This window comes from Chlorocebus sabaeus, chromosome 15 (genome assembly GCF_047675955.1).
Source record: "Chlorocebus sabaeus isolate Y175 chromosome 15, mChlSab1.0.hap1, whole genome shotgun sequence".
NCBI classification, from domain to species: Eukaryota; Metazoa; Chordata; class Mammalia; order Primates; family Cercopithecidae; genus Chlorocebus; species Chlorocebus sabaeus.
Genome location: NC_132918.1, coordinates 47,035,774 through 47,063,739, shown reverse-complemented (window position 1 = coordinate 47,063,739; position 27,966 = coordinate 47,035,774). Strand labels below are relative to the sequence as shown.

At 38.0% G+C, this 27,966-nt stretch overlaps 1 protein-coding gene across 2 annotated transcripts; it reads left to right on the top strand.

The window, feature by feature from the left end:
• The first annotated feature begins 1,161 nt into the window (after positions 1-1,161).
• DIPK2A (divergent protein kinase domain 2A) lies at positions 1,162-27,966 on the top strand. Of its 2 annotated transcripts, none has more exons than XM_008008832.3 (3): positions 1,162-2,329; positions 21,157-21,460; positions 25,095-27,966. In XM_008008832.3, the coding sequence occupies exons 1-3, from the start codon at positions 1,673-1,675 to the stop codon at positions 25,424-25,426; spliced, it is 1,293 nt and encodes a 430-aa protein (XP_008007023.1). In that variant the 5' UTR covers positions 1,162-1,672; the 3' UTR covers positions 25,427-27,966. The 2 variants fall into 2 exon arrangements, with proteins under 2 accessions (XP_008007023.1, XP_037858679.1); XM_038002751.2 differs by lacking the exon at positions 1,162-2,329 and adding an exon at positions 18,370-20,572.

Here is a 27,966-nt window from a genome sequence, read left to right as displayed (position 1 = left end):
GTTGATCTATACATGCCAGTAACCATGGTCTTCTAAAAGCACTGTTCAATCCCTAAAATTAACTCAGTTAAGACTCAGATCTTTTAATAACGTATCAGGAACCACCTGTCCCTCAGACTAAAAATCACTTCTCATTTTAACTATTCTAGCACTAAAAGTGAAAAGCATGATAATAATGTAATCTACTGGCGCTACCTAAACAGTCCGGGTCCCCTAAAACTTATCCCTAAACACAGTGCTTTCGTGCGGCATCTGCACCTTACTTTCACAGTCTGGGGTGACTGAGTCAACGTAACCGTGCGGAGCGCCAAGCAGCCCCGGGTACCCAGGGCTACCGCCAGGTCAACGCTTCGCGGCCCGCCGCCTCAGATGTGGCGCCGGGAAATCCGCCTCGCTGCGAGGAACCGCAGGGCTCCGGGGCCTGGCTGTGGCAGCCGGGCGGGGAGCAGAGGCAAGCCTGGCAAGCTCTTTCCGGCTTCTTCGTGGCGCTTGAGGCAGACGTCCTGGCGACACCAGGCCGCGTCGGTTCCTCTTCATCCTATTTTTCCCTTTAAGACGTTGGCTTGAGAACTTTTTTCTGTGCCCACTCAGGAAAATTTTAAATGCTTTTACACATACAACCCCAAAGAGGAAGCTCCAACCAGCCAGACACCACTCGCGCCTTTCCCACCGTCTCCCCGCAGGCCCCACCCCCTACTGTGCCGCGCACCAGCTGGGGGGAACACAAGCCCGGTCGGGCACTCCCAGGCCTCGCCCCGCCCCCAGGCGCGCAAGCAATCCATATAAGGCGGGGGAGGCAATCGCGCTAGCTCTGCCTCCGCCTCGCGCGCCCTTCGGAGGAAAGGAACTGCAAGGGACTTCCTCAGTTCATTTCTTCTTATTCCCTCCTCCCTTGAAGGGCCGTTTCCACAATGGTAAAAGGAAGGCACCAGTATACCACAATAATCATAAAATTTGACTGTAACTAAGAGTCTTTCTGAAACCAGAAACCGCGAGTTCAGGCCCAGACCTCGAGAGCCCGAGCTTCGCCTTCACTGAACCGCCCCCACAGCCGCTCCCGCGAGCCCGCGCTTACGCTTTCCGGGCGGCGCGCAACGCGCTAGCTCCGCCCCCCTGTCCCCGCCCCCGGCCCCCCTTCTCGGTCTCAGGAGAGCCGACGCGCACAAGCAAGGGTGTGCGGCTCTGGGACGTGCGTTCCCGCTTGTGGGTGTGAGACATCCCAGCTCCTCTTCCCCTTCCGTGAGTCCCTCCTTTCCTCGCAGACCCCACTCGTCGTGGCTGGCTGCCGCCGCAGCTCTCGTGCCAAGCCGGCAGTGCGCGTGCGCGCGGGCACGGGCGCGCGGCCGTCGGGCCCCCGCGCTCCCTCCCCCTCCCGCTCCTCTATAACTTGGCTGGCGTGGAGGAGGCGCCGCCGGAGTCGGAGGGCGGGGAGCTAGGAGGAGGGAGCTCGGGAGTTGTGGAGACTACTGACTAGGAGAAGTCGCAGCCCGCTCAGGCCCGCGTCTTCCCGCTCCCCGTCTTCCTCTCTCACACACCTACTCCGCCCTCCACCCCAGCCCCCGCGCTCGCTCCTTCTCTCGCCCGGGGTTCCAGCCCGTAGCTCTCCGGGTCTTGGCGCGGCGGGGGCGCCCCGGGGGTGCCCTCGCCCTCCCGTTGCGGGCGGGCGGGCGGTATGTGGCGCCTGGTGCCCCCGAAGCTGGGCCGCCTGTCCCGCTCCCTGAAGCTGGCGGCGCTGGGCAGCCTGTTGGTGCTGATGGTGTTGCACTCGCCGTCGCTGCTCGCCTCTTGGCAGCGCAACGAGCTGACCGACCGGCGCTTCCTGCAGCTCAATAAGTGCCCGGCGTGCTTCGGCACGAGCTGGTGCCGCCGCTTCCTCAACGGGCAGGTGGTGTTCGAGGCGTGGGGCCGTTTGCGCCTGCTGGACTTCCTCAACGTGAAGAACGTGTACTTCGCGCAGTACGGCGAGCCCCGCGAGGGCGGCCGCCGCCGAGTGGTGCTCAAGCGCCTTGGCTCGCAGCGCGAGCTGGCGCAGCTCGACCAGAGCATCTGCAAGCGGGCCACCGGCCGGCCCCGCTGCGACCTGCTGCAAGCCATGCCCCGGACCGAGTTCGCGCGCCTCAACGGCGACGTGCGTCTTCTCACGCCCGAGGCGGTGGAGGGCTGGTCGGACCTGGTGCACTGCCCCTCGCAGCGCCTTCTCGACCGCCTGGTGCGCCGCTACGCGGAGACCAAGGACTCGGGCAGCTTCCTGCTCCGCAACCTGAAGGACTCGGAGCGCATGCAGCTGCTGCTGACCCTGGCCTTCAACCCCGAGCCGCTGGTGCTACAGGTAGGCGCGGAGCCAGGGCGGGGGGCGTCCTGGGAGGGGCCGCGCGTGGGAACCGGAGTCGGGAGAAGTGGCTCCGCCCGCGCTCGCCGCCAGTTCGGACTCGGCCCGGCTGGGCCAGGCTGCAGGCTTGGGAAGGGGCGGCACCGGGGGAGCCGCGGGGCTGTGTAGGGAGGCCGAGGGCGACCCGGCTGATGGAGAGTATGCTCTTGTCACCTAGATTCGGGCGCATTTCGGATTTGACTGCGGATCCTTCAACGCCAGAGGGAGTGCGTCTCTTAACGCTCCGCAAAATGTCTCTGCCGCGAGTTTCCTTCCGCTCGCTTCCCTGCCTTTCTGCTTTTATCTGCCGGGGCTTGCAGGTCCGCGGCGCAGACTGTTCACGAGCCCTTGGACCCTTTCTTAGTTCTTCGGAAGTGTTTTACACTGCGTTCGCTCTTCTTTTCTGGCGCTGGTGGCTGGCCTAACTTCGGTCTCAGAGTCTTTGTTTTCCCTCATTTACCTGGCAGTCATTTGGACAGCTAATTCGGGGACAAGTTGGGGAGGATGAAGTCGGAGAATGGGACAGTGGCCGGGGTGGGGTTAATCCGTGAGCCGAGCTTTGGGTGGGATTAGAATCAGAGAAACAGGAAAAGTAAGGCAGCGTCGGACTTGGCTGGAAGGGCTTAAGGCCAGAAGGACATTTTCATCCTGATCCTGTGACCTGCCCTATTCATCTGGTAATCTAGTTGAAGGGAGATGAAATATTAGGCCAGAGCGAGTATCAGGGAAGCAGATTCTTGCCTTTCGCCAATTGCGTTATTTGCTTTCGTCTGACTTTATTCTGAAAAGTAGTGTGTCTTTTAGGGGAATAGGATGGAATCTTTTTACTGGTGACATCAAAAAGAGAACAAAAAACAAAAACACTGTTTACTTTCGGAGTATTTACTTGTTTCTGCACATTCCCACCCGGCTTCAGTGCGGTGTCCTTGAACAGTGATTACAGCTGTGGGGTTGTGGTTTCTCTTGCTGTCTACAGGAAAAGTTACCGTGCTCCTTTCCATGACAAGAGAAAAAAATGATTTAAAGTTCACAAGTAATTTTGGTATACTTCACATTCTTTCTGGGTTTTTAAGAATGTCATTGAGGGCTGGAGGGTTTGTACAGGGTGTTTTTTTGTTGTTGTTGTTTGTTTGTTTTTAATCTAAAATATATGAATAGGAAAGTGCAGATTTATTTATATTACTTTCTTTTCTCAAGCTCCACACTGTCCATTTTAGCCAAAAGAAACCAGCTTCGTTTGATTAGTTCAGCCAAATAACGTAAAACAAATATTTTGCCTCAAATGAAACTTTAGTGTGGGTCTTAATAAATTTCAGGACATCAGAGGCTATGTGTATTGGGTTAATTTTAAAGTCAGAGTGTATTTTAAATACTGCTGTATCTCCTAACTGAATGGATGCATAAAACTGGTTAAAGTTTCCATGAAATTTTCTTTATTCAGTAGTTCCCAAACTAGTCAGTCTCTAAAGGTTTAGCCTATATCTGTGATGTACATACACTTGAACTGAAGTTTCTCATTAAGCTATCTTTAAAAAAAGAAAAAAAGCCTTGTTTATATTAACAAGGTTGGTTCATGGAGATTGTGTTAGCAATTTGCTGAAGTAGATACCCGGACAAATTCTCTGAGACCCAAAAATTTAGCAAGGAGCTATCTTAGTGTAATATACATTTACTGTACTTAAAATGCTGGCGTCCCTACTGAAAGATTTTTTTATTAGGTGATTTTGAATAGTGGTGTACTAGTAACAACTAATAGTAGAATTGATATTTTAAGAACATTGTGTAGCCAGTTCTTTGTAAGTGTAGTCATAGCACTGAATTTGAGAAACTTTGGCATCTGATTTTACGCTAAGGTAAATTTGTGCTTTGTGCAGGAAGGTTTTATATTTTTTTAAGTTTGAACTTATCATGGCATGCTCAGTTTACTTTGTAGTTGAGATAAAATGTGCTTTTATCTTGTTTTCTGTTTCACTTTTCCCTCAAACGTACTCTTTATCTCTTCTCATCTTTAGTGATGAAACAGCCTTTTTTGAAAATGCACAATTATTTTCTTATATATGACACATAATGGCACAATTGCTCTGAGTGGGTAAATAGATGGGCCATAGGATAACAATTTGTTTTTAGTATGTGATGAAACATGTCTCAACATTTTAGAGTGTGAGATTTGTAAATTACATTTTAAATTTACACAACCCAGTTCCCGGCAATAGTACTAATACTAATATATGTATTATAATTATAGCTAATTACATATGGTATAGTATAATTTAGGGGTCTTTAGTACCAACCCAGTCATATAGGCATGTTATTTTTTTAAAACTGGATTAACAAGCAAGTAGAGGAAGAAGATATTTTGAAGTAAAAGTCTTCGTAGAGCTGCTGCTTTCTTTGTAGAATCACTTGATCTTTGGTAAAAGCTAGTGAATTTACAAGTCTGAACAATATACTTGAGGACTGATGATTATATAAAACCACCAAAATGGAAGGTATCTCAACATTCTGTGATCAAGTACAAAGGTTGCTGTACAGTAAGTCAAATCATGATGTTCATTACCTTTGTTAGCTAGGAAACTACATTTTAAGTATTTATACAGGTTTCTATAAAACTGTTTATGACTGTTTACAGTAATATTGGGATATTAATTGATACTTATAGAAAAACTCAGATTTAGCTGTTTATTGCTTCATGTATTAAAAAAAATTTTTTTAAAGAGTACAAATGTTTTACAGCTTTAAGAGAAACTCACTTTTTTCCTCCAGGAGAGGGAGCTACTTGTCGAATTTTTGGACAGCTGGTGACAAACTAGATTTTTCTTACATTGTCCAAAAATTAACAACTTCAGGGGAAGAAAAGTCTTCGAACTGACTTCATCAAAGTATTCTTAACAAAACTTCCAGTATAGTAACAATGCTTCAGAATAAGCATGTACAAATTTCTTTTGATAAGGTGGTTAAGAAAGAACTGAAAAATACTTATGAATTTAATCCATTAAACTCACCTCTTCTGATTTGAAAAAAACAGTAAAATTTGAAGTTGCTATTATGCCTTGAAAGGAGAGGTGAAAGATACGAAGCGTCTGTAAGATGTGTACACACATACCTTATCTATGTAAGGCTGTATAGCTTTGTAATATACATTTCCCCATATGAAATGGCTTGAGAGTACGGCTTTCTTCCTATTATTGGATAGTTTCACTAGTTTACAACAGTTTACCCATAGAATTATTGTCTTCAAAAAAAATGTTTATAAACATCAAGCAACAAGAGAATGCTAGTAGTACCTTTATCTTCTGCTCTAATACTCTCTTTTCGTCTTCACATTTTTACTTAGAGATTTTAGTGCCAAGTATACTGTAATCCTATGGAGAAAAATGGAGGAGAGGAACTATGTTGATTTTTATATTGTGTAAATAGGAGTCTTGGAGTATTCAAAAATTGAGTTGTTGAAGTAATTGGCAAGACGACAAGTTATTGTTGATAACTTTTCTATCAGTATTTGTATTTCACCTATTGAACTTACAGAAAGAGAGAAAGAGAAATGCTGTCTGGATTTCTTGAAGTTCAGACAGAATCTCTGACTTTATAAACTGGATGTAGTGAAGATGGTCTTGTTTGGAGGAAATGGAGAAAGTTCTTTGTTTAGGGGGAGGAGCTGGGAGTTTTACTATTTGTGGAACTTCATTTGCCTTACATTTTCTGAATCATGATTTTAGTGGAATTTACTCTATTTTTATAGTATGTGACTATCATTAAGCTATGGCTTTTAAGCTTGTTTTTCTGTTCTTGTAAATGCTGTAATACATGCAAAATACTTCACGTAGTATCTGACAAATTGTAAGCATTGCATAAATGTTAGATATTGAATAAAGTAAAGGTAACTGTAACTGCCTGGTGCATTTGATCAGCTGTTTTGAAGCTCATGTGGGGTATGGATCACCTTAAAAATAACAGTGATTTTGAATATCAACCATACTTTAGTTTTACTGATTTTTGTCCATTTTTACTTTATTTTTTTTTATAGAAAACTTCCAATGAATGTTTTTGCCCTTAAAAGTAATTTATATAGGGAACAACATATTTTTTTAAGTTCACTGGTAAAAATAGAGTTTTTGAAGTAAACAGATTATTTAGCTAGTGGTACTTTAGAAAAGTTAATAGATTTTTACTGTTGGACTCACTCCCCCTCTTTATAGAATGAAGCTATTGGATTAGCTCCTTTCAGCCCCAACATTCTGGGGTTTCCAAACTCTTGACTTGAGAAATTTGGGTTTTTTGCTGTTGTTGTTTTCTTTTGAACTTGACTTTAACGAGTGGGTTTAATTAAGCTCTTCTGAAAGGGGATTGGGAGTTGGATGCTGTCTTTCAAGCCTTTTTTCTTACCCCCTACACACATGAAATCAGATTAAAACAAAACCAAAACCAAAACCTTCCTTCAAGGGGAAATATGTGGAGTTAAGGGTAGCCAAGGATCTTGTGAGGCAGTAGTGTGCAAAAGGATGTTCCAGATTTTGTCTCAAGAGTTTCTTTTCAAACAACAGCTTAAGGAACCACCTACTTCTCCTTCACTGGCTGTTTCTTTAGTTACTGTCTTCCTAGATTTCAGCTTCAAAACACATTGGAGATGGTTCCTAGTAGAGCAGTTTTTAATCTAATAAATTTTGTAAGTTTTTGGACTTTTTGTGGCTTTTCATCTGAGAGTCCATTGACACTACACTTTTGATTGCTGTTCAAGATAATCAAACAAAAATAATAAAACAATTCTGTGTACCTCAAGTCCAAAAAGGAGGTGGGGACTTTTATTTTAGAAAGACCCTAGAAATGGACAATCACTCTTAAGAAAGCATCACTTCCGAATCAGTAGAGCAAAGTCATTTGGCATCCTGGTCTAGTTTCTGGACGTATCCATATCTTTTGACTATTCTGAATTTTGTTCTTTATATGCTTGTGTCTAGTCTTTGAACTATTCTTTATATTTCCATTGCATAGGTTAGCACATATTCTTCACACATGTTGGGAAATAGAAAGCTTGTTTTTATAGGTCTTCTGGATATGGGTGTCCAGCTTCCCAGGGGATTGTCAGACTGGTTTTTATTCTGTTTTTCTGGTTTGTGGTCTCTGGCTTACTTCCTATTTTTCTGTCATTGCTGCTGACTCTTCACAGAATGCTGACTTTTTCTTTCTTCACTTTCACTCATTACCTATACGTTAAATCATGGCCTTATAATTTAAATCTTGCATTTTTCTAATACACTTGATGAACTTTAGTAAATGGTTGTAAAATGACTGAAAATTATTAGTGTAAGGTGAGGTTAGTATAAGGTAATAGGAAGTTGTCTGTGAAATTCTTGGGAACTCTTTGAATTTATAACCAAAAGAACTGAATTTGTCTGTTCATTTTACAATCTGTGACAAGGCATTTGGATTGAAAAGATGGAAAAACGGCCCTAGGAAACAAGTAGCTTACTATGTAGGAGGTAGGTACACAAGTGACTAATATACAATCCATGTAATGTAATAAGCCCTATACAAAAGGTGTATATATACACTGTCACATGACTCAAGGAGGGACATCTCATTGTATATTGATAGGAATGGTACCAGGGAATGTTTCAGAGATTTTGCCAATAGATGGAGGTGGAGAGTGGGAGGAAGGGTGGAGGAGACAGTATTGATAGAGCATCCGATTCACATTCTGTATTACCACAAAGTTGTTGGATGGTATTGAGCAAGTCACTTAATGTTTCAGATTCTAAGTTTTTTTCACCAGTAAAATGGGGTTGTTAATACTTACCTAACAGGATTGTTTTAAAGATTAAAGGAGAAAGGATTATTCAAGTAATATCTGTTAAATGTTTTCAGCTGTAAAGCTTTTTACAGTGTATTATGTCTTTGAAAATCAGCTTATTCCATTTTTAGTCAGCTATAATAGTTAAAAGTTCTTTAGTACATTATGCTGATGTCTGTCTTAGAAATGTAAAAATCCTACTTTTCTTATTGCAGACATTGAAATGTCACCGTCCTTACATATACATACTTTATATGTACCTATTCAGGCTATAATTTTTTAAGAATAGCAGTTTAAAAGGGGGTTAGGGATTTGTCTCATATGAAGTATACTGAATAGAATGAATATGTTAGGAAAGAGGGTTTAGATAAGGATTAAGAAATAAGCAAATAGTTTCTTTTTTTCTCTGTAAATCATTATTATAGTTTAATAATTCTATTTAGTACATTTGTAAATGGTAGTACAAAAAACAGGTTAAGTCTGGAACTTAGACTCAGACAGAATCTTAAAATATTTGTAATCTGAAGTAAGTATGATGCTTAGTGTCTTCTTTGTGTTTTTTTTTTCCTAATGCTTTTTTTGAGGTTTAACTCTGAAGTGAAAAGATCTGACAGTAATTATGTGGAATTGGTCAATAGTGCCAGGAACTGATCTGTACACCCTTGGGACACAGTAAGGGTCAGTTGAGACTAGTAAACTTACGCATATTTAAAACTTGTGAACAAGTGATTTTTTTTTTTTTTTTTTTTGGTGGGGGCAGCATTTCTTAAGCAATTGATTCTAAAAGATAATATATTTCTGTTAAATTTAGTTTTTTAAAAATGTGTTTTGACATCAGTTTCCAATTTTAGATACAGCTGTTGGACATGATATTCAGTAAAATAACACAACTTTACTATTTCCAAGGCATTGCTTAATATTGTTGGAATTTGAGGTGGGTGGAAAATGGCATTCAGAAAATTATTTCATGAAATAAATGGGACATATGCTAGGACTTTAAAATCTTGAAATTGTTAAGCTTCTACAGTATTTGCCATGGATTTTGGCTGCTATTTAGCAGTATAAATTAAGAAGCTAAGATCTTAGAGAAATTTTAGCAAAAATTCAGTAACCATTAAATCATCCCAGTAATTTTACTATATCTCCCCTCCAGACAGTTCACCAAACTGTGAACATATTAGTCTGTCACCAGTACAGTTGACTAATCTTTATGAACAGCTGTTACAACATGTGTGTTACTACAATGGGATTTCATTCAAATTTGGGCTTTAAAAAATAATTTTAAAACTTAAGTTAGCTCTTTCTTTCTTTTCTGTCTGTCTTTTGACGGTGTCTCTCTTTGTCACCCAGGCCGGAGTGCAGTAGCGTGGTCTCAGTTCACTGTAACCTCTGCCTCCCGGGTTCAAGCAATTCCTGCCTCAGCCTCCTCAGTAGCTGGGGTTACAGGTGCACACCACCACGCCTGGCTAATTTTTGTATTTTTAGTAGAGACGGGTTTCACTGTGTTGGCCAGGCTGGTCTTGAACACCTGACCTCAGGTGATCTGCCCTCTTCGGCCTCCTAAAGTGCTGGGATTACAGGCGTGAGCCACCGTGCCTGGCCCCTTTAAACATTTTCTATCCTTTTGATGACATATACTTTGTAAGAGTATTTTCAAGCTTAAACTTTTTAATTTTTTTGTAGAAATGCCAGTTATGTAGAAAATCGATATTCACATTTTAGATTGTATGTTTTATTAATAGTTTTTTTGAAGTTAGTTTATTTATACTAAGAACGTTCAACTTTAACAAAAATCAGTCTTGCATGGTAACACATCTCTTGGTCTGTATTTGTTTTCTCTCTTAAGGCCAACTGCAAAGCTATGTTCCTTTTAATGGAATCTTACGAGGTAATGAAGTATTATAAAATATTTTATATTGTATAAAAGGAATTTTGATCTTTTAAATTTAGTATACAATATTTTTGGTCATGTAGGAGAAAAAAGAATGCAAGCACTTTTAAGTAGACTCTATTTTAATCTATTAGTCTCATGTCATTTATTGTTTGTAAGTAAATAAATAAAATCAAAATGTATTTGTTTATGTATCTTTACTCATATATTCCATGTCTACCTTTTTCATGACTGTGTTATGATAGAGTGAAATGGCCTTATTAACCTGGCAGGATGATGAATATTGATCAAAGGGTATTATTGTGATATTTTAAAGACTTGTTTTTTAGAATAAGTATACCACAGCATACTGTTTGATTTCAATATGTAAGATAATCTTGAACATTAAGATTTTGACGTGTGTTTGTTTTTGCATGACATACATATAGACCACACTGTAAAGCCTGTGTTGAAGATTTCTGTTTGATTCTGTAAGTCCCAACATGATCTGGTCCTTGCTTCACTCTCCAGATTCCATTACCTCAAGTCATTTCTCCATTCATTTCACTGCAGCTGCTTTGGTCTTTTATTGATTTCTGAGAAGATTTTCATGTGCCTAAACTGCCCCATCTCCAGTCTGCTTAATATTAAACTCTTCCTTTAGGTCTCAGCCTAGGTGGAGATCACTTAGGGTAAATAATCAATCTTACATTATATTTCCAGCTAATGGCTTCTGGAATGCTGCTATGTAATATATAACCTGTTACCTTTATAAAATCTGAAAAATTCTTAAACAGATGGTAAATAAGCAAAAACAAAAACAGAAACAAAAAACCCAAAAAAGCCACCCCAAACTAATAAAGTTTAACTTCAACAGAAGGATATTGGCGTGAGGGGGGTTGTATTAATCTATCTTTTGAATCCATTTTGACTCTTGCAAAGGTAATTACAGCTTGGCCTAAATTTGCTTCTTACTACCTGCGTGACTTTAGGTAAATCATTTAACACTGTACTAATAAGATTGAACGGGATTTACAATTGAGGTACTGTTAAACTCTAAATTTCTTTGATTTTACATTTATTTTATTGATCACATAAAATATTTGATTTTGATCTTGGTAGATTATAGGTTATTTCAGCATTTGGAATTTGTTTTGTGCTTATCAGTAATAAATAAAAAGCCAGTTAAAATACTGTGTTTATGTGTGTACATGTTTCCAGTTTTAAAATTTCTTGCACTTTTAATGCTTGTGGATGCTCTCTACATTTCTTATAGCATCAGTGGTTTTAAAGGTTTAGTGACTAGTCTATATATTTCATTATGAATTAGAAATTACTAGAGCTCAGTAAAGATGTTTCTCTAATTTAGTGATTCACTCTATTTGGAAGGGGGTTCATTATTTGTAGATGCCGTTTTAGTAGGTGTTTAGTAGGTGCATGAAAATAAGCATATCTCTTGATGAATGTCTGGAATTGTTATTAAAAAATTTTAAATAGAGAAAGGTCGGGTTACCCACAAAGGGAAGCCCGTCAGACTAACAGCAGATCTCTCTGCAGAAAGCCTATAAGCCAGAAGAGAGTGGGGGCCAATATTCCACATTCTTAAAGAAAAGAATTTTCAACCCAGAATTTCATATCCAGCCAAAGTAAGCTTCATAAGCGAAGGAGAAAGAAAATCCTTTCCAGACAAGCAAATGCTGAGAGATTTTGTCACTACCAGGCCTGCCTTACAAGAGCTCCTGAAGGAAGCACTAAATATAGAAAGGAAATACCAGTATGAGCCTTTACAAAAACATACCAAATTGTAAAGATAATTGACACTGTGAAGAAACAGCTTCAATAACGGGCAAAATAACTAGCTAGCATCATAATGATAGGATCAAATTCACACATAATATTAATCTTATATATACATTGTGTAAATGCCCCAATTAAAAGACACAGACTGGCAAATGGGATAGAGTTAGAACCCACCAGTGTGCTATATTCAGGAGACCCATCTCACATGCAAAGACACACACAGGCCCGAAATAAAGGGATGGAGAAACATTTTCCAAACAAATGGAAAGCCAAAAAAACAAAACAAAATAAAAAAAGCAGGGGTTGCAATCCTAGTCTCTGATAAAACAGACTTTAAACCAACAAAAATCATAAAAGACAAAGAAGGACATTTCATAATGGTAACGGGATCAGTGCAATAAGAAGAGCTAACTATATATACTTGCACCTAATACCAGGAACACCCAGATTCATAAAGTAAGTTTTTAGAGACCTACAAAGAGACTTAGACTCCCACACAATAATAGTGGGAGACTTTAGCACCCTACTGTCAATATTAGACAGATAAACGACCAGAAAATTAGCAAAGATATTCAGGACTTGAACTCAGCTCTGGACCAAGCGGACCTAATACACATCTACAGAACTGTCCACCCCAAATCAATGGAATACACATTCTTCTCAGCACCATATTGCATTTATTCTAAACTTGACCACAAAATTGGAAGTAAAACACTCCTCTGCAAATGCAAAAGAATGAAAATCTTAACAAACAGTCTCTCGGACCACAGTGCAATCAAATTAGAATTCGGGATTAAGAAACTCACTCAAAGCCACACAGCTATGTGGAAACTGAATAACCTGCTCCAGAATGACTACTGGGTAAATAATGAAATTAAGGCAGAAGTAAATAAGTTATTTGAAACCAGTGAGAACAAAGATACAACATACCAGAATCTCTGGGACACAGCTAAAGCAATGTTTAGAGGGAAATTTATAGCATTAAAGGCCCACAGGAGAAAACGAGAAAGGTGTAAAATCGACATCGTAACATTGCAATTAAAAGAACTGGAGAAGCAACAACAAACAAATTCAAAAGCTAGCAGAAGACACGAAATCACTAAAATCAGAGCAGAACTGAAGGAGATAGAGACACGAAAAACCCTTCAAAAAATTGATGAATCCAGGAGCTGGTTTTTTGAAAATATTAAAAAAAATAGACCACTAGAAATACAAACTACCATCAGAGAATACCATAAACACCTCGATGCAAATAAACTAGAAAGTCTAGAAGAAATGGATAAATACCTGGACACATATACCCTCCCAAGATGAAATCAGGAAGAAGCCGAGTCCCTGAATAGACCAATAACAAGTTCTGAAATTGAGGCGTGATTAATAGCCTACCAACCAAAAAAAGCCCAGGACCAGATGGATTCACAGCCGAATTCTACCAGAGGTACAAAGAGGACTTGGTACCATTTCTTCTAAAACCATTCCAAAAAATAGGAAAAGAGGAACTCCTCCCTACTTTATGAGGCCAGTATCATCCTGATATCAAAACCTGGCAGAGACACAACAAAACAAGAAGATTTCAGGCCAATATTCCTGGGCCAATATTCCTGATGAACAACAATGTGAAAATCCTCAATAAAATACGGGCAAACTGAATCCAGCAGCACATCAAAAAGCTTATCCACCATGGTCAAGTGGGCTTCATCCCTGTGATGCAAGGCTGGTTCAACATATGCAAATCAATAAATGTAATCCATCACATAAACGGAGCCAATGACAAAAATCACATGATTATCTCAATAGATGAAGAAAAGGCGTTTGATAAAATTCAACACCCCTTCATGCTAAAAACTCTCGATAAACTTGGTATTGATGGAAGGTATCTCAAAATAATAAGAGCTATTTATACAGACCCACAGTCAATATTATACTGAATGGGCAAAAACTGGAAGCATTCCCTTTGAAAACTGGCACACGACAAGGATACCCTCTCTCACCATTCTATTCAACATAGTATTGGAAGTTCTGGCTAGGGCGATCAGGCAAGAGAAAGAAATAAAGGGTATTCAAATAGGAATAAAGGAAGTCAAATTGTCTGTGTTTGCAGATGACATGATTGTATATTTAGAAAACCCCATCGTCTCAACCCAAAATCTCCTTAAGCTGATAATCAACTTCAGCAAAGTCTCAGGATACAAAATCAAAATCAGTGTGCAAAAATCACAGGCATTCTTATATACCAATAATAGCCAAATCATGAGTGAACTCCCATTTACAATTGCTACAAGGAGAATAAAATACCTAGGAGTACAACTTGCAAGATATGTGAAGGACCTCTTCAAGGAGAAGTAACAAACCACTGGTCAAGGAAATCAGAGAGGATACAAACAAATGGAAAAAGATTCCGTGCTTGTGGATAGGAAAAACCAGTATGAAAATGGCCATACTGCTCAAAGTAATTTATAGATTCAGTGCTATCCCCATCAAGCTACCTTTGACTTTTTTCACAGAATTAGAAAAAAACTGCTTTAAATTTCATGTGGAACCAAAAAAGAGCCCGTATAGCCAAGATAATGCTAAGTATAAAGAACAAAGCTGGATGCATCATGCTACCTGACTTCAAACTATACTATAAGGCTACAGTAACTAAAACAGCATGGTACTGGTACCAAAACAGATATATCGACCAATGGAACAGAACAGAAGCCTCAGAAATAACGCCAAACATCTGCAACCATCTGATCTTTGACAAACCTGACAAAAATAAGTAATGGGTAAAGAATTCCCTATTTAATCAATGGTGTTGGGAAAACTGGCTAGCCATATGCAGAAAACTGAAACTGCACCCCTTCATTACATCTTATAAAAAAGTTAACTCAAGATGGATTAAAGACTTAAACATAAGACCTAAAACCGTAAAAACCCTAGAAGAAAACCTAGGTAATACCATTCAGGACATAGGGATGGTCAAAGATTTCATGACTAAAACACCAAAAGCAATGGCAACAAATGCCAAAATTGACAAATGGGATCAAATTAAACTAAAGAGCTTCTGCACAGCAAAAGAAACTATCATCAGAGTGAACAGGCAGCCTACAGAGTGGGAGAAAATTTTTGTAATCTATCCATCTGACAAAGGGCTAATATCCAGAACCTACAAGGAAAAACAAATTTACAAGAATAAAACAACCCCATCAAAAAGTGGGTGAAGGATATGAACACATCCTTCTCAAAAGAAGACATTCATGGCCGGACATGGTGGCTCCTGCCTGTAATCCCAGCACTTTGGAAGGCTGAGGCGGGCGGATCATGAGGTCAAGAGATTGAGACCATCCTGGCCAAACTGGTGAAACCCTGTCTCACTAAAAATACAAAAATTAGCTGGGCGTGGGTGCACATGCCCTACAAAGACTTGGAACCAACCCAATCAACGCCCATCAGTGATAGAATGGATAAAGAAAATATGGCACATATACACCATAGAATACTATGCAGCCATAAAAAGGATGTGTTCGTGTCCTTTGCAGGGACAGGGATGAAGCTGGAAACCATCATTCTCAGTAAACAACACAGGAACAGAAAACCAAACACCGCATGTTCTGACTTATAAGTGGGAGTTGAACAATAAGAACACATGGACACAGGGAGGGGAACATCACCCATCAGGGCCTGTCGGGGTGCAGGGCTGGGGGAGGGGGATAGCATTAGGAGAAATACCTAATATAGATTACAAGTTGATGGATGCAGCAAACCACCATGGCACGTGTATACCTATATAACAAACCTGCACCTTCTGCACATGTATCCCAGAACTTTATAATAATAAAAGTGTAAATACTTCGGTAAACAATTCCTTACTGCATAGTGTTGAATGTGCAATGTACCTTTCATATCTTTTTTCTTTGATCCTTAGATTGCCCTGATGAATATGGTGATACAAATATTCCAGTTTTACAGAGGAAAAAACCAAAGCTCAGAAAAGTTACTGCTTTGCCATCGTTATAGCTAGTGAGATGTAGGGGTGGAAGGGACTTCACAATCTAGCATTGTAATTTAAGATTCATTTTTCTACTTATATACTATATTGGCCGTTAAATATGGAAATTTTATGAAATACTGTATTCCTATAAACAGTATAAAGTATCCAAATTTTCCAGTCTTTAATATTGATTACATACATTACATATCACCTCTTAAGGCGACGTTAGTAGTTTTGTTTCCGAAATCTTGGCTTTCAGATACTGTCAGTATGTACAATATTGTTATTAGTATTATTTGAGTTGTATGCTCTCCAAGAAGTAGGTTGTGGTTTTGTAACCAAATTTAAAAAAAATGCCTAGACGTGAATTATATTACACTTCAAATTCAAAACAAATTTTGCTTTAAAAATTAAAAGTGAAAGCATTTAATATTTTTTCAGCTCTTAGCAGTTAACCATGCTGCTTTTCTAAAGACATCTTCTTTAGTTATTACCAACTTAATTTTTTTAAAAAATACAATTATAGAAAAGTAAATATATAACTGTTTTGGGCCTTTGTACAACCTTTAATATTTAGTTTAAAAAATTCTGTGTTTTACACTTAATGTCATGTATTCAATCCTGATTAAAAGCCTAGCAAAATTAAGTGACGTGCCTCCAATCCCGAGTTAGGATTGATATCATTCTAAATTTAAATGTTCCTTTTTTCATTTGAAAAGTATTTGTACATTTTGTTCAGTTGTAAATAATTTATTAAAAATCACATTTTATTTTATTACTTTAAACTATATGCTTGTGCTAGACAATCTGAAAAATCTGATTTAAAATTTTTAAGTAGAAAAATGTAGACCTTAGCAGTAAACTTTCTATCCTACCTAATGTGTTTTATGCACTGTAGGAGTTTGGTAATCAGGAATAAGTTATTTTCTGACTGCTTGATACGTTTAACAAATCCAAGTTCTAACGTATATAAATTTTGTCTCTCAAACTCTGCTTGACCATGGTAATTTGATTCTAAGCCCGAATTGCATTAATTGCAAATTACAAATGTTTTGGCTTTCCTTGAGGATTTTGTTTGTACTACAGTGTTCGATAGAATTGTATTATCAGTAATGAAATCTGACTTTTGATTAGACAATGAAAAATTCTTATCATCTGAGCAAGTGGTGTGAATTCATTTATTAAAGTTCTTCTGAAAGATTAGGTAGCAAACTATGTGAAAAACTATAGTGCTCTTCTTAAAATGAGGCATAACAGAATTTCAGTTAACATTGTCAGAAAGCACTCTATGAATATAAAGTTGCTCAATGTGACATTTACTTATATATGTTACCCTCTTCTATGGGGAACTTGGGTAATGAAGTGTAGTTTTGACTGCTGTTTGTCAGTTGGAAAGGTTCCAAAAACAAGGAAGCATTTGTACATGTGCAGATGTTGGCCCGGTTCCTCATTTCTCCTGTTGTCAAAGACCATTTTATTTTCACAAAGATATGTTTGTATCTGTTCTACAATATGGCATGTGAATAATATACCAGTAGTGTATGGAGGAGTTTTTTGTTTTACTTTTTGCATGACAAAACTATGTAATCTTACATATTTCTTATTTTAGTGCTTTCATTTTTATGTCAGGATCTTTATACCTGAATGTTTCTGGGAAATAGTTAAATCTTTTGTAATTGTCTAACAAAAATTTCAAGGTCATGGAGGTATTTTATTAGGGGAATAGCTGAGAATGCTGTTTGGTTCCTCAACAGTTTTTGTATTGCACATTGGACACAAGTAATCTCTTTTTCTAATTGGACACAAGTAATCTCTTTTTCTAATTCCCAAAATAAATTTTAAAATTCTCAGGCAAGGCACAAAATTAGATATGTGTTTACCTCTAATTTCTAAAGAACCAGTACGTATGACCTCCTAACTAAAATGGAATCAATTAAATTACTATAATTAATGATTCATATATATCTAAGTTTTTCATTTACATAATTAGGATTTCATCACAAAGCTGCAATATTAAAATTTAAGAGAAAAACGTTACATACACAAAGAACAAGTACAGATATTGTGCATTGTTATAGTTGAAAGGGAGCAATTGAAATTGGTAATTATGGATAAAGTATAATTCTCGATTTGTTTTTTGTTTTAAAGTTGATTAAATTTTAATGCAAGGATATTGAGTTGTGACAATTTTATAAAGCTCAGGGCAAAATTAATATTGCCTGTTTTCCTAAGAGATACAAGAATAGGAGCCTGATTTTGGGGTCACTAAGTGTATGTAGATTGTTCAGTTTCTAGCAATAGAGTATTGATACAGGCATGCCTTGGAGATATTAAGAGTTTAGTTCCAGACCACCTCAATAAAGCAAACATCATGATAAAGTGAGTCATGTGAATTTCTTGATTTCCCAGTGCATATAAAAGTTCTGTTTACATTATACTGTAGTCTACTAAGTATGTAAGCATTATGTCTAAAAAATATATAGATACTTTAGTTAAAAATACTTTTTTTTTTTTTTTTGGCTAAAGAATGTTAATGATCATCTGAGCCAAATCTTCAGTGAGTTGTAATCTGTTTGCTGGTGGAGGGTCTTGCCTCAATGTTCATGGCTGCCGACTGATCAGGGTGGCTATGACAGTTATTTCTTAAAATAAAATGACAAATGTAGTTTGCTGCATCAGTCGACTCTTCCTTTCACGAAGGATTTTTCTGTAGCTAGCCATGTTTTTCATAGCATTTTACCCACTGTAGAATTTCAAAATTGGAGTCAGTACTCTGAAACTCTACTGCTGTTTGTCAACTAGGTTTATGTCATATTCTAAGGCCTTTGTTGTCATTTCACTAATATTCACAGCATCTTCACCAGGAGTAGATTCCATCTCAAGAAACCACTTTCTTTGCTCATCCATAAGAATCAGCTCCTCTTCTTTTCAAGTTTGATCGTGAGATTTCAGTAATTTAGTGTCCACATCTTCAGACTCCACTTCTAATTGTGGTTCTCTTGCCATTTTCACTCTATCTGTAGTTACTTCCTCCACTACAGTCTTGAGCCCCTCAAAGTTATCCATGGGATTTGGAATCAACTACTTCCAAACTCTGTTAATGTTGATATTTTGACCTCCTCTCATGAATCACAGATACACTTAATAGCATCTCGATTGGCAAATTATTTTCAGAAGGTTTTCAATTTATTCTTCCAAGATCCATTAGAGAAATTACTATGTATTGCAGTGATAGCCTTACAAAATATTATTTCTTAAATCATAAGACATGAAAGTTGAAATTACTCCTTGATCTGTGGGCTGCAGAATGGATGTTGTTAGCAGGCGTGAAAACAACATGAATCTCCTTGCACACCCCCATCAGAGCTTTTGAGTAGCCAGGTGCATTGTCAGTGAGCAATGTTTCAAAAGGAATCTTTTTTTCTGAGCAGTAGATCTCAATGGTGGGCTTAAAATATTTAGTAAAGGATGCTGTAAACCATTGTGCTGTCATACAGGCTTTCTTGTTACATATATAGAGTGAAGGCAAATCAATTTAGCATCATTCTTAAGGATTCTGGGATTTTTGGAATGGTAAACAATTATTGTTTTCAACTTAAAGTCACCAGCTGCATTAACCCCTAACAAGAGAGTCTGCCTTTGCTTTGAAGCTTTGAAGCCAGGCATTGAATTCTTGGATCTAGTTGTGAAAGTCCTAGGGAGCATTTTCTTCCAATAGAAGGCTGTTTGATCTACATTGAAAATCTGTTGATTAGTCACTTTCATCAGTTATCTTAGCTAGATCTTCTGGATAACTTGCTGTGGTTTCTATATCAGCACTTGCTGCTTCTCTTTGCAGTTTTATATTATGGTGATGAATTCGTTCCTTAAACTGCATTAACCAACCTCTGCTAGCTTTAGACTTTTCTTCTGAACTCTGAGCCTTCATAGAATTGAGGAGAGTTGGGTTCTTGTTCTGGATTAGGTACTGGCTTAAGGGAATGTTGTGACTGATTTGATCTTTTACCCAGATCACTAAAACGTTCTCCCTATTAGCAATAAGGCTGTTTTGCTTTCTTAACATTTGTGTGTTCACTGGCGTAGCACTTCTGATTTCTTTTGATAATATTTCCCTTGCATTCACAGCTTGGCTGTTTCGGTTAAGAAGCCTAGCTTTCTGCCTATCTCAGTTTTAGATGTGCCTTCTTCACTATGCCTATTGTTTCTAGTTTTTGATTTCAAATGAGAGACCTGCAACTCTTTTCATTTACTTACTTAGAGGCCATAGTAGGATTAATAGGCTTATTTTCAGTATTGTTGGGTCTCAGGGAACAGGGAGGCCCGAGAAGAGGGAAGAGTTGGGGGAACGGCTGGTTGGTGGATCAGTCAGAACACACACATTTATTGATTCCTTTTTTTCTCCAGTGTTCATTTTCTAATATGTATTTTAGCAGTGGAAAGTACCTTAGATAAAGCCTATTATTTTACTTAAGGTGAAAATGAATGTTCATGGCCATGGAACACTTTTCTTTTGATTTAGGATGATAATCCTCCCAGTAGTTTTAAAATCCATTAGAAAACCTTGCTAAGATGAGAATAATTTTGAGGCTGGGCCAAGGAGAACAGAAAATATGGCTGGGAAAGGGAAACAAGATAAACTTGGACCAGATGTGCTCAAAATGGAGGTTGCATTAATAGGATATCAGTTTGTCCCTTCCAAACCTTTGGATGTAGGGTAAAAGACACCTCTCAAGAATCTTTCCCTGAATTCCACCCCACCTGCTTCCTGACTAGGTAAGGCCCCTGCTAAATGCTCCCCTGGGACCTGCACCAATGCTTAGTAACTAACACTTTTCATATTTATAATTATTTGTTTGGTGTCTGCATGCTCTTCTAAGATAAAAGCCCATGGCTAAATGGAGACTGTTTGGTTCACCCTTAATTGCCACCATAACACAATTCCTGATGCCTGGTAAATAACTGCTGGTTAATAGGCTGCAGTGCTCTCGGTTTAAATAAAAGGATTGGTTGACTACATTTACACAAGTGAAGAAGATAAGGGAAAGTGTAAATACTTTCAGATTTGGTAATAAAGACAGTATCTTCCCTCTTATTGATCAATTTGGTTCTTAGATTTTGATAAGCAAGACTTGTCATCCTATTTTAGCTTTATAGTGTAAAGTTCTCTATTTAAATATTTTTCAGGTCCCTAGTACTGGTATGAATTAGGAAAAAATGAATTTAATCTCTAATAAACTGTCAAATGTAGTAAGAAAATCCAAAGTCATTCCTAGTAGCAATCTACTGAAAGGATCTGAGGATAGACCTAGGATATATTCATCAGAATCTCTTGTAATATTAAGATAATTCTTTTGTAGAGTTTTCCGTCTGATGAAGGTTGGCCATTTGCAAAGTATCTTGGAGCTTGTGGAAGAATGGTGGCTGTAAATTATGTTGGAGAAGAACTGTGGAGTTACTTTAATGCGCCATGGGAGAAACGAGTTGACCTCGCTTGGCAATTAATGGAAATAGCAGAACAGCTTACAAACAATGACTTTGAATTTGCACTCTACCTCCTGGACGTCAGCTTTGACAATTTTGCAGTTGGTCCTAGAGATGGGAAGGTAATCATTGTGGATGCTGAAAATGTTTTGGTTGCTGACAAAAGATTAATTAGACAAAGTAAGTATATAGTTTTTAGATTTTTTCCTACTCATTTTTTCCTATGTCAATATAATGTTTATACTTGTATGAAATGAGCCTTGAATTTCCTCCTTAGATGGCAACTTTACGCGTCTTTCTTTGCTTTATATAACCACTGTCAATAAACGAATACAGATACTCTTTGACTTACTAGGGGGTTACATCTTGATAAACCCAGTCTACATTGAAAATATTGTTATTTGAAATACACCTAACATATGGGGCGTCATAGCTTAGTCTCGCCTACCTTAAACATACTCAGAGCACTTACATTAGCCTACAGTTGGGGGAAATTGCATAAAGTAAAACCTATTTTATAATAAACTGTTGAATATAATTACATTCATGTAATATGTTGAATTCTGTACTGAAAGTGAAAAACAGAATGGTCGTATGGGTTCTTGAAATATGGTTTGTACTTTAACCATTTTGGTGATTCCTGGCACTGCAGCTGTGAGTTTGGTTTGACATTCTGATTATTACATCTCACCCGAAACTTTGCTCTCCGTTTGTTTTTGAGTTCTTCACAGGATGGATGGATAGTGTCTGAAGTGTTTTGAAAATTAAATGCCATAGAAGTTTTAAAGCGTCAGGGACAAAGCCTGTAGGTCTAGAACCAATTCAGTTAGAAAAACCAAAGGGTGTTGCTCCATGGTGAGGGTTTTATATTTTTTAATCCCTTCTTTCCCCCTGATAAAAGTAATATGAATATTTTTTGACAAAGGCTGAAAATTTGTGGCACCTGGGGAAAAGTTTATGTGACAGCCATATATTAGGTTGACATTTACTTTTTGCATGATCTTAGCATGATCCTATTAAATACTTGATTTTCCCACCCTTTGTTCAGATTTTATACTTACCTGACTATTTTCTGATTATTTATTGACTTGCCCTGTAGATCCTCTTATGGGAGGTGAACATCCTGCTGAAATATTCTACTCTCTATTTACCTCTTCCTACGTTTGTGAATATTGTAGCAGCGTATACTATGCTTTCTTTTTTAAAGTGTACACAAGCAGGTGGTTTTTATTATAATCATAGAGTGCAATTTTCCTAAGCTTAAAAAAATTATTTCAGTGTTTATAAAAAAATTTTTTTTATAATTCATTTTATGCAGACATTCCTGGAATAATTATTACTAATTCCTGACCTTAGATGAATCCAACCATATAGCTCCTGTATTCTTGCATTTCATACAGTGAGCATTGCTCTAGTGCTACTTTAAGTGTGGTCATTTCTTTTCAAATGTCTCATGGGTCCTCTAAGTAGCCACTTTGCAAAAGCCTCTGTCTATTCATTCACTCCCTTTTCTTTTCTTTCTTTCTTTTTTTTTTTTTTTTTTTTGAGACGGAGTCTCGCTCTGTCGCCCAGGCTGGAGTGCAGTGGCCGGATCTCAGCTCACTGCAAGCTCCGCCTCCCGGGTTCACGCCATTCTCCTGCCTCAGCCTCCCAAGTACATGGGACTACAGGTGCCCGCCACCGCGCCCGGCTAATTTTTTGTGTTTTTTGTGTTTTTAGTAGAGACAAGGTTTCACTGTGGTCTCAATCTCCTGACCTTGTGATCCGCCCGCCTCGGCCTCCCAAAGTGCTGGGATTACAGGCGTGAGCCACCGCGCCCGGCCATTCACTCCCTTTTCTTTCAACTTTCTAGTAAATTACCTTTATTTTATTTCTTCACAGGGAAATTGAGATTTTGCTGTGGCAACTCCCTCAGTGTCCTTTATTGTCTAAACCTCATTAAAACAACACACATTGGTCTTTCTTTTTCAGATAGATTCTTCTTTGAGAATTTGTTACATCAGTTACCTTCTTCAGTGTCTCACCTCCTTCCTTTAATATCCAACATTTCTTTTGCCTCCCTATAAAAAGTATATATAAGATTCTCTTCTGCTTCTCCTTGCTTGTCCACTGTTTTATTTAAAATTATTTATTGCCTTTCTGCTTCCTCAGCCTCTGTTCATTCCTTAGTCCATTAAAACCTGACATAGACCTCTGCCTTGCCATTAGCAACCACCTAATTGGCAAATTTGTGAAGTGATTTTGACTAGTATCAACTTCTTGAAGTTTTTTCCTCCTTTGGAATAGTAACCTTAAAAAAACATTAATCTTACTACTCCTTTGCTTAAATGGTTTTAATGACTTCCCATTGTTCTTGAAGTAAAATCCAAATGCCTTACCAGGGCATAATCTGTAATCTTTGTGACTTGGCCCTCTTCTGATTCTTTTTTTTCTTGTTTTTTCTTTTTTGAGACAGGGTCTCTGTCACCCAGGCTGAAGTGCAGTGGCATGATCACGGCTCACTGCAGCCTCGACCTCCCTGGCTCAAGTGATCTTCCTGCCTCAGCCTCCCAAGTAGCTGGGACTACAAGCATACACCACCATGCCTGGCTAATTTTTAAATTTTTTGTAAAAGTGGGATCTCGCTATGTTGCCCAGACTGGTCTCAAACTTGTGGGCTCAAGCAGTCCTCCCACCTTCGCCTCTCAAAGTGCTGGGATTACAAATGTGAGCCCACCCCGCCCAGCCTTATGTATGTATGTATTTTTCGAGTGTTTCATTTTTAATACCCCTCTCCCTATTGCCCTCAGTGCTTCTGCTACAATGGTCTTTTGTTTTCCTGAATGAATTGGCCCACTTCTGGGCATTCCCATATGCAGTTTCCTCTTCCAAAAATATCTCTTCCTTCCATATACAGCTAGCTATTTGTTTTTCAAGCCTTGGCTCCTTCACGTACGTGTGTGCTTATGTGTTCTCAGTATGCCTATTATCTCTCTTATCTCAAACTCATGTTTCAAGTCTAGTTCTAGTTACACATATGACATGCCCACCTGATACCTTATAGCTCCTTTATGTTGTCTATATATAAAATATTGACACTATTATGCAATTGTACATACCTTGTCATCCAATTAGAACCTTAAACTTTACCCATATACTTACTTATTTTTGCCTGAAATGTTTCTCCAATCTAGCTTTTCATTCTGGGCCCTATAGTTGCTGTCATGGTCTTAATCCTTCCAGTCTTCAGGCCAGAGTTATCTTTCTATAAAATAAAATATGGTCATGATTACACAAGTTACGACCTATTTCTCTAGCGTCACCTGTATCTCCTTGCCAACTCCCTTTCTCACACTGTAGCCACAGTGAACTTATTGCTTCGTCAACCAAATGGACCAGTCTCTTAAATCCATGCCTTTGCATATACTGTGTCCTGAACCTAGAGTGCTATTTTTTCTAATTTCTTTTCAGATTTGTTACTTTTAAGACCTAAATTAGATGTTCTCCTTTTTGCAGCCTTCTACAGCCCCAGGGATAAGTGCTAATTCTCCACTATTCCTGTAGCATTGTGTCATTTTCTTTATGGCACTTTCTGTGTACGATGGAAAGTCACTAGACTAAACCTGTAAGTGGTAGGGACCTTTTTGAATCTTTCTGCCTAGCGTTGGTGGGCTCTCAGTGAATGTTTGTATGAATTTATATATTTAAATGTTTAAAGTTATACTTTTACCTAAAAGTGTAGAATACTATTAATTAGTGAAATATTCTATTTTTGGAAGCAATGAAAACTATTTAAAAAATTTTTTTTCTACTTCTGCTTTTCCTCCTTTCACAGATAAACCTGAAAATTGGGATGTATGGTATGAAAGCAAGTTTGATGACTGTGATAAGGAGGCTTGCTTATCATTTTCAAAAGAAATTCTTTGTGCTCGTGCCACTGTGGACCACAATTACTATGCTGTTTGTCAGAACCTCTTATCCAGACATGCCACCTGGCGTGGCACTTCTGGAGGACTCCTTCATGATCCACCAAGTGAAATTGCCAAAGATGGCCGGCTCGAGGCCTTGCTGGATGAGTGTGCCAACCCAAAGAAGCGCTATGGCAGATTCCAGGCTGCAAAAGAACTGCGTGAATACCTAGCACAATTAAGTAACAACGTGAGGTAGTCTATGGTGACCTTTTCTTTTTTCCTCCATTTAAACAGCACTGGCTAAAACTAAACCACCAAAAAACTATCTGAAAAAATGAAATTTGGAAGTGTTACATTCAGAGGATGATAAACTTGCACTGATAGATCTTAATGTTAACATCCATCAAAATAAGACATTACTTCAAAAATCACATGATGCTTCTGCAAATAAGTATGTTCTTATACTTTGGAGGCTTGAGCTGTCCTCAGCTGCTCCCCACTACACCGGAATGCTTGAGTGGATTAATGAATATTGTTAAGCTATTGGAAATGAGTCTGATAGTACATTGACTTGTGTATCAAAGGGTACTTGGTACTTAGTTTGCATTTACTATCATGATTTTGTGAATCTCTTGCATTTACTTTGAATGTCAAGTCAGATTGGCCTGTTTTATAGGCCGCTTTTTCCTTCTGATGTGTAGGGTTTTTTCCCATTTTTGTTTTTCTTTTAAATTAAATTTTGAAAATTCAGGTTACTTAGGTGTTCATTTAAATTTTTACTAGTTCTCATTCAGTGCTATTTGGTACGTATTTACTGTTAGGGCAGGATTCCCAGGTTTACTGTGTGTGTGTTTTTTTTTAAAGAAAGCTAAATATTGTATTATGTAAATACTTCTTTTCACCACCTTCTGTAGTTTCACCATTGCATGGTATCATTTCAGGTTATTTAACAGTTACATCCCTCTATGCCAATAATTACAAGTATACACTAAACATGAAGTTTGGCATATGTTGCAAAATGTCATTTTATCTTTTACTAAAGGCTTTAAGAAGAACATACTAGAATCTGTATCTTGATGTTAATTTTGATTCAGAAAAAAAATACAACCCAGTATCTAAAAAGTGTTAACTAGTCCAAGATAGTAATGCATATGCCAAAGAAATATTATACCGAGTCTCATTTTTAGAATTTAAAATAGAATTGGTCACCTACTTATTCTTACCACCCTACTTCCAGTTTTCTAGCTCTGTCATTATTAAATTCATATCTTCCTGATGATTCTTTCTGTTGAAAGTTAAACTACTGCTTTCAAGTAATTTAAAGTTATCCTACCTTTTACTAGTAGGTAGTTTTGCAAAAGTAACATGGTAGCCATTGTTTGAATTTAATTGGGCATCATAACCTTTTATTTGTTGAGGAACTAATCATTATTACTGTAAAGCAGACAAGTTAGCCAGTCAGCCCACTTTGGTCTTCTTTACCTAATGGTTAAACATCAAAACATCAAATTTAATTATTTGCATAGAAATGTGTGGGCTCTTTAAAAAATGTTACGGTATGTAAGTTGACTATCACTAACAGGTAATATTTTTTCTCTTTGAAGTTGTTACTTTTGTTTACAGCAAAATTTGATGTAGTGTGCAGTAGTGAGCTCTAGACTGATCTTTTTCTAAATCAGAAAGTGATTAAAGTATGCACAACCAAAGCCACGTTTTTCTTTTTCATTTATTCAGCAACTATTTATTAAGCATCAACTCAGTGCCAGGCACGTTACTAGCTGCTACATACTGTCTGAACGTGACATACGGTTAAGTAACTTTACAATTATTATCAAATACTTCAATGTACATATTTCTTAAGTTGAAATAGCATTAACTAGGATAATGCATTCATGTTATTTTATTGTCTTGTGATAGAAATTCAACTTGTACCATCTAAAACTAGGTTGCTATAAAAATAGGAGGATGAAGTCAATAAAGTTAATTCCAGTTTAAAAACTGGAAGGAAAAGGTAAGAGCTCTCCATTATAAAATAGTTGCATTATGTTAATTTTTACATATTAGTGCATTGCATATATGAACTGGCCCTCAATGAAGCATTTAAGTGCTTGGAATTTTACTAAACTGACTTTTTTGCAACTTTGGGAGATTTTTGAGGGGAGTAGTTAAAATTGCCAAACACCTCTTACTCAAAACTTCAAATAAAATACACATTTTGAAAAGGGAGCACCTTTTATATTTGATAAGTTTTCATTATAAACCTTACAATACCAGTCACAAAAAGGTTGTCTGTCTATGGTTTAGCAAACATTTGCTTTTCTTTTTGGAAATGTGATTGCAATTGCAGAACAGAAAGTGAGAAAACACTGCCAGCAGTGATTGCTACTTGAGGTAGTTTTTTATAACTACCATTTCCCCTCCATGAAATTATGTGAAATTTATTTTATCTTTGGGAAAAGTTGAGAAGATAGTAAAAGAATTAGGAATTTAAAATTACAGGGAAAAATATGTAAGTGAAAAGCAATAAATATTTTGTTCACTTTGCTATCAAGATGTTCACTATCAGATATTTATTATATGGCAGCAATTTATATTTTTAATCATTGCCCATTAATAGACGCAGTAAAATATTTTTGAATCAGACATTGGGGTTTGTATGTGCATTAAAATTGTCTTTTGTACTGTAAGTTACTGTTAATTTGAATATTTTATCAAACTGTCTCCCTGTGCCTTTATAATATGAAGTTGTTTCTACAACTTTTAATGATCTTAATAAAGAATACTTTAAGAATGACA

Coding starts and splice junctions, on each gene's coding strand:
- DIPK2A (XM_008008832.3), top strand. CDS start 1,673: ATGTGGCGCCTGGTGCCCCCGAAGCTGGGCCGCCTGTCCCGCTCCCTG. Junction 2,330..21,156: donor CCGAGCCGCTGGTGCTACAG/GTAGGCGCGGAG, acceptor ATTCTTTTGTAG/AGTTTTCCGTCTGATGAAGG. Junction 21,461..25,094: donor CAAAAGATTAATTAGACAAA/GTAAGTATATAG, acceptor CTCCTTTCACAG/ATAAACCTGAAAATTGGGAT.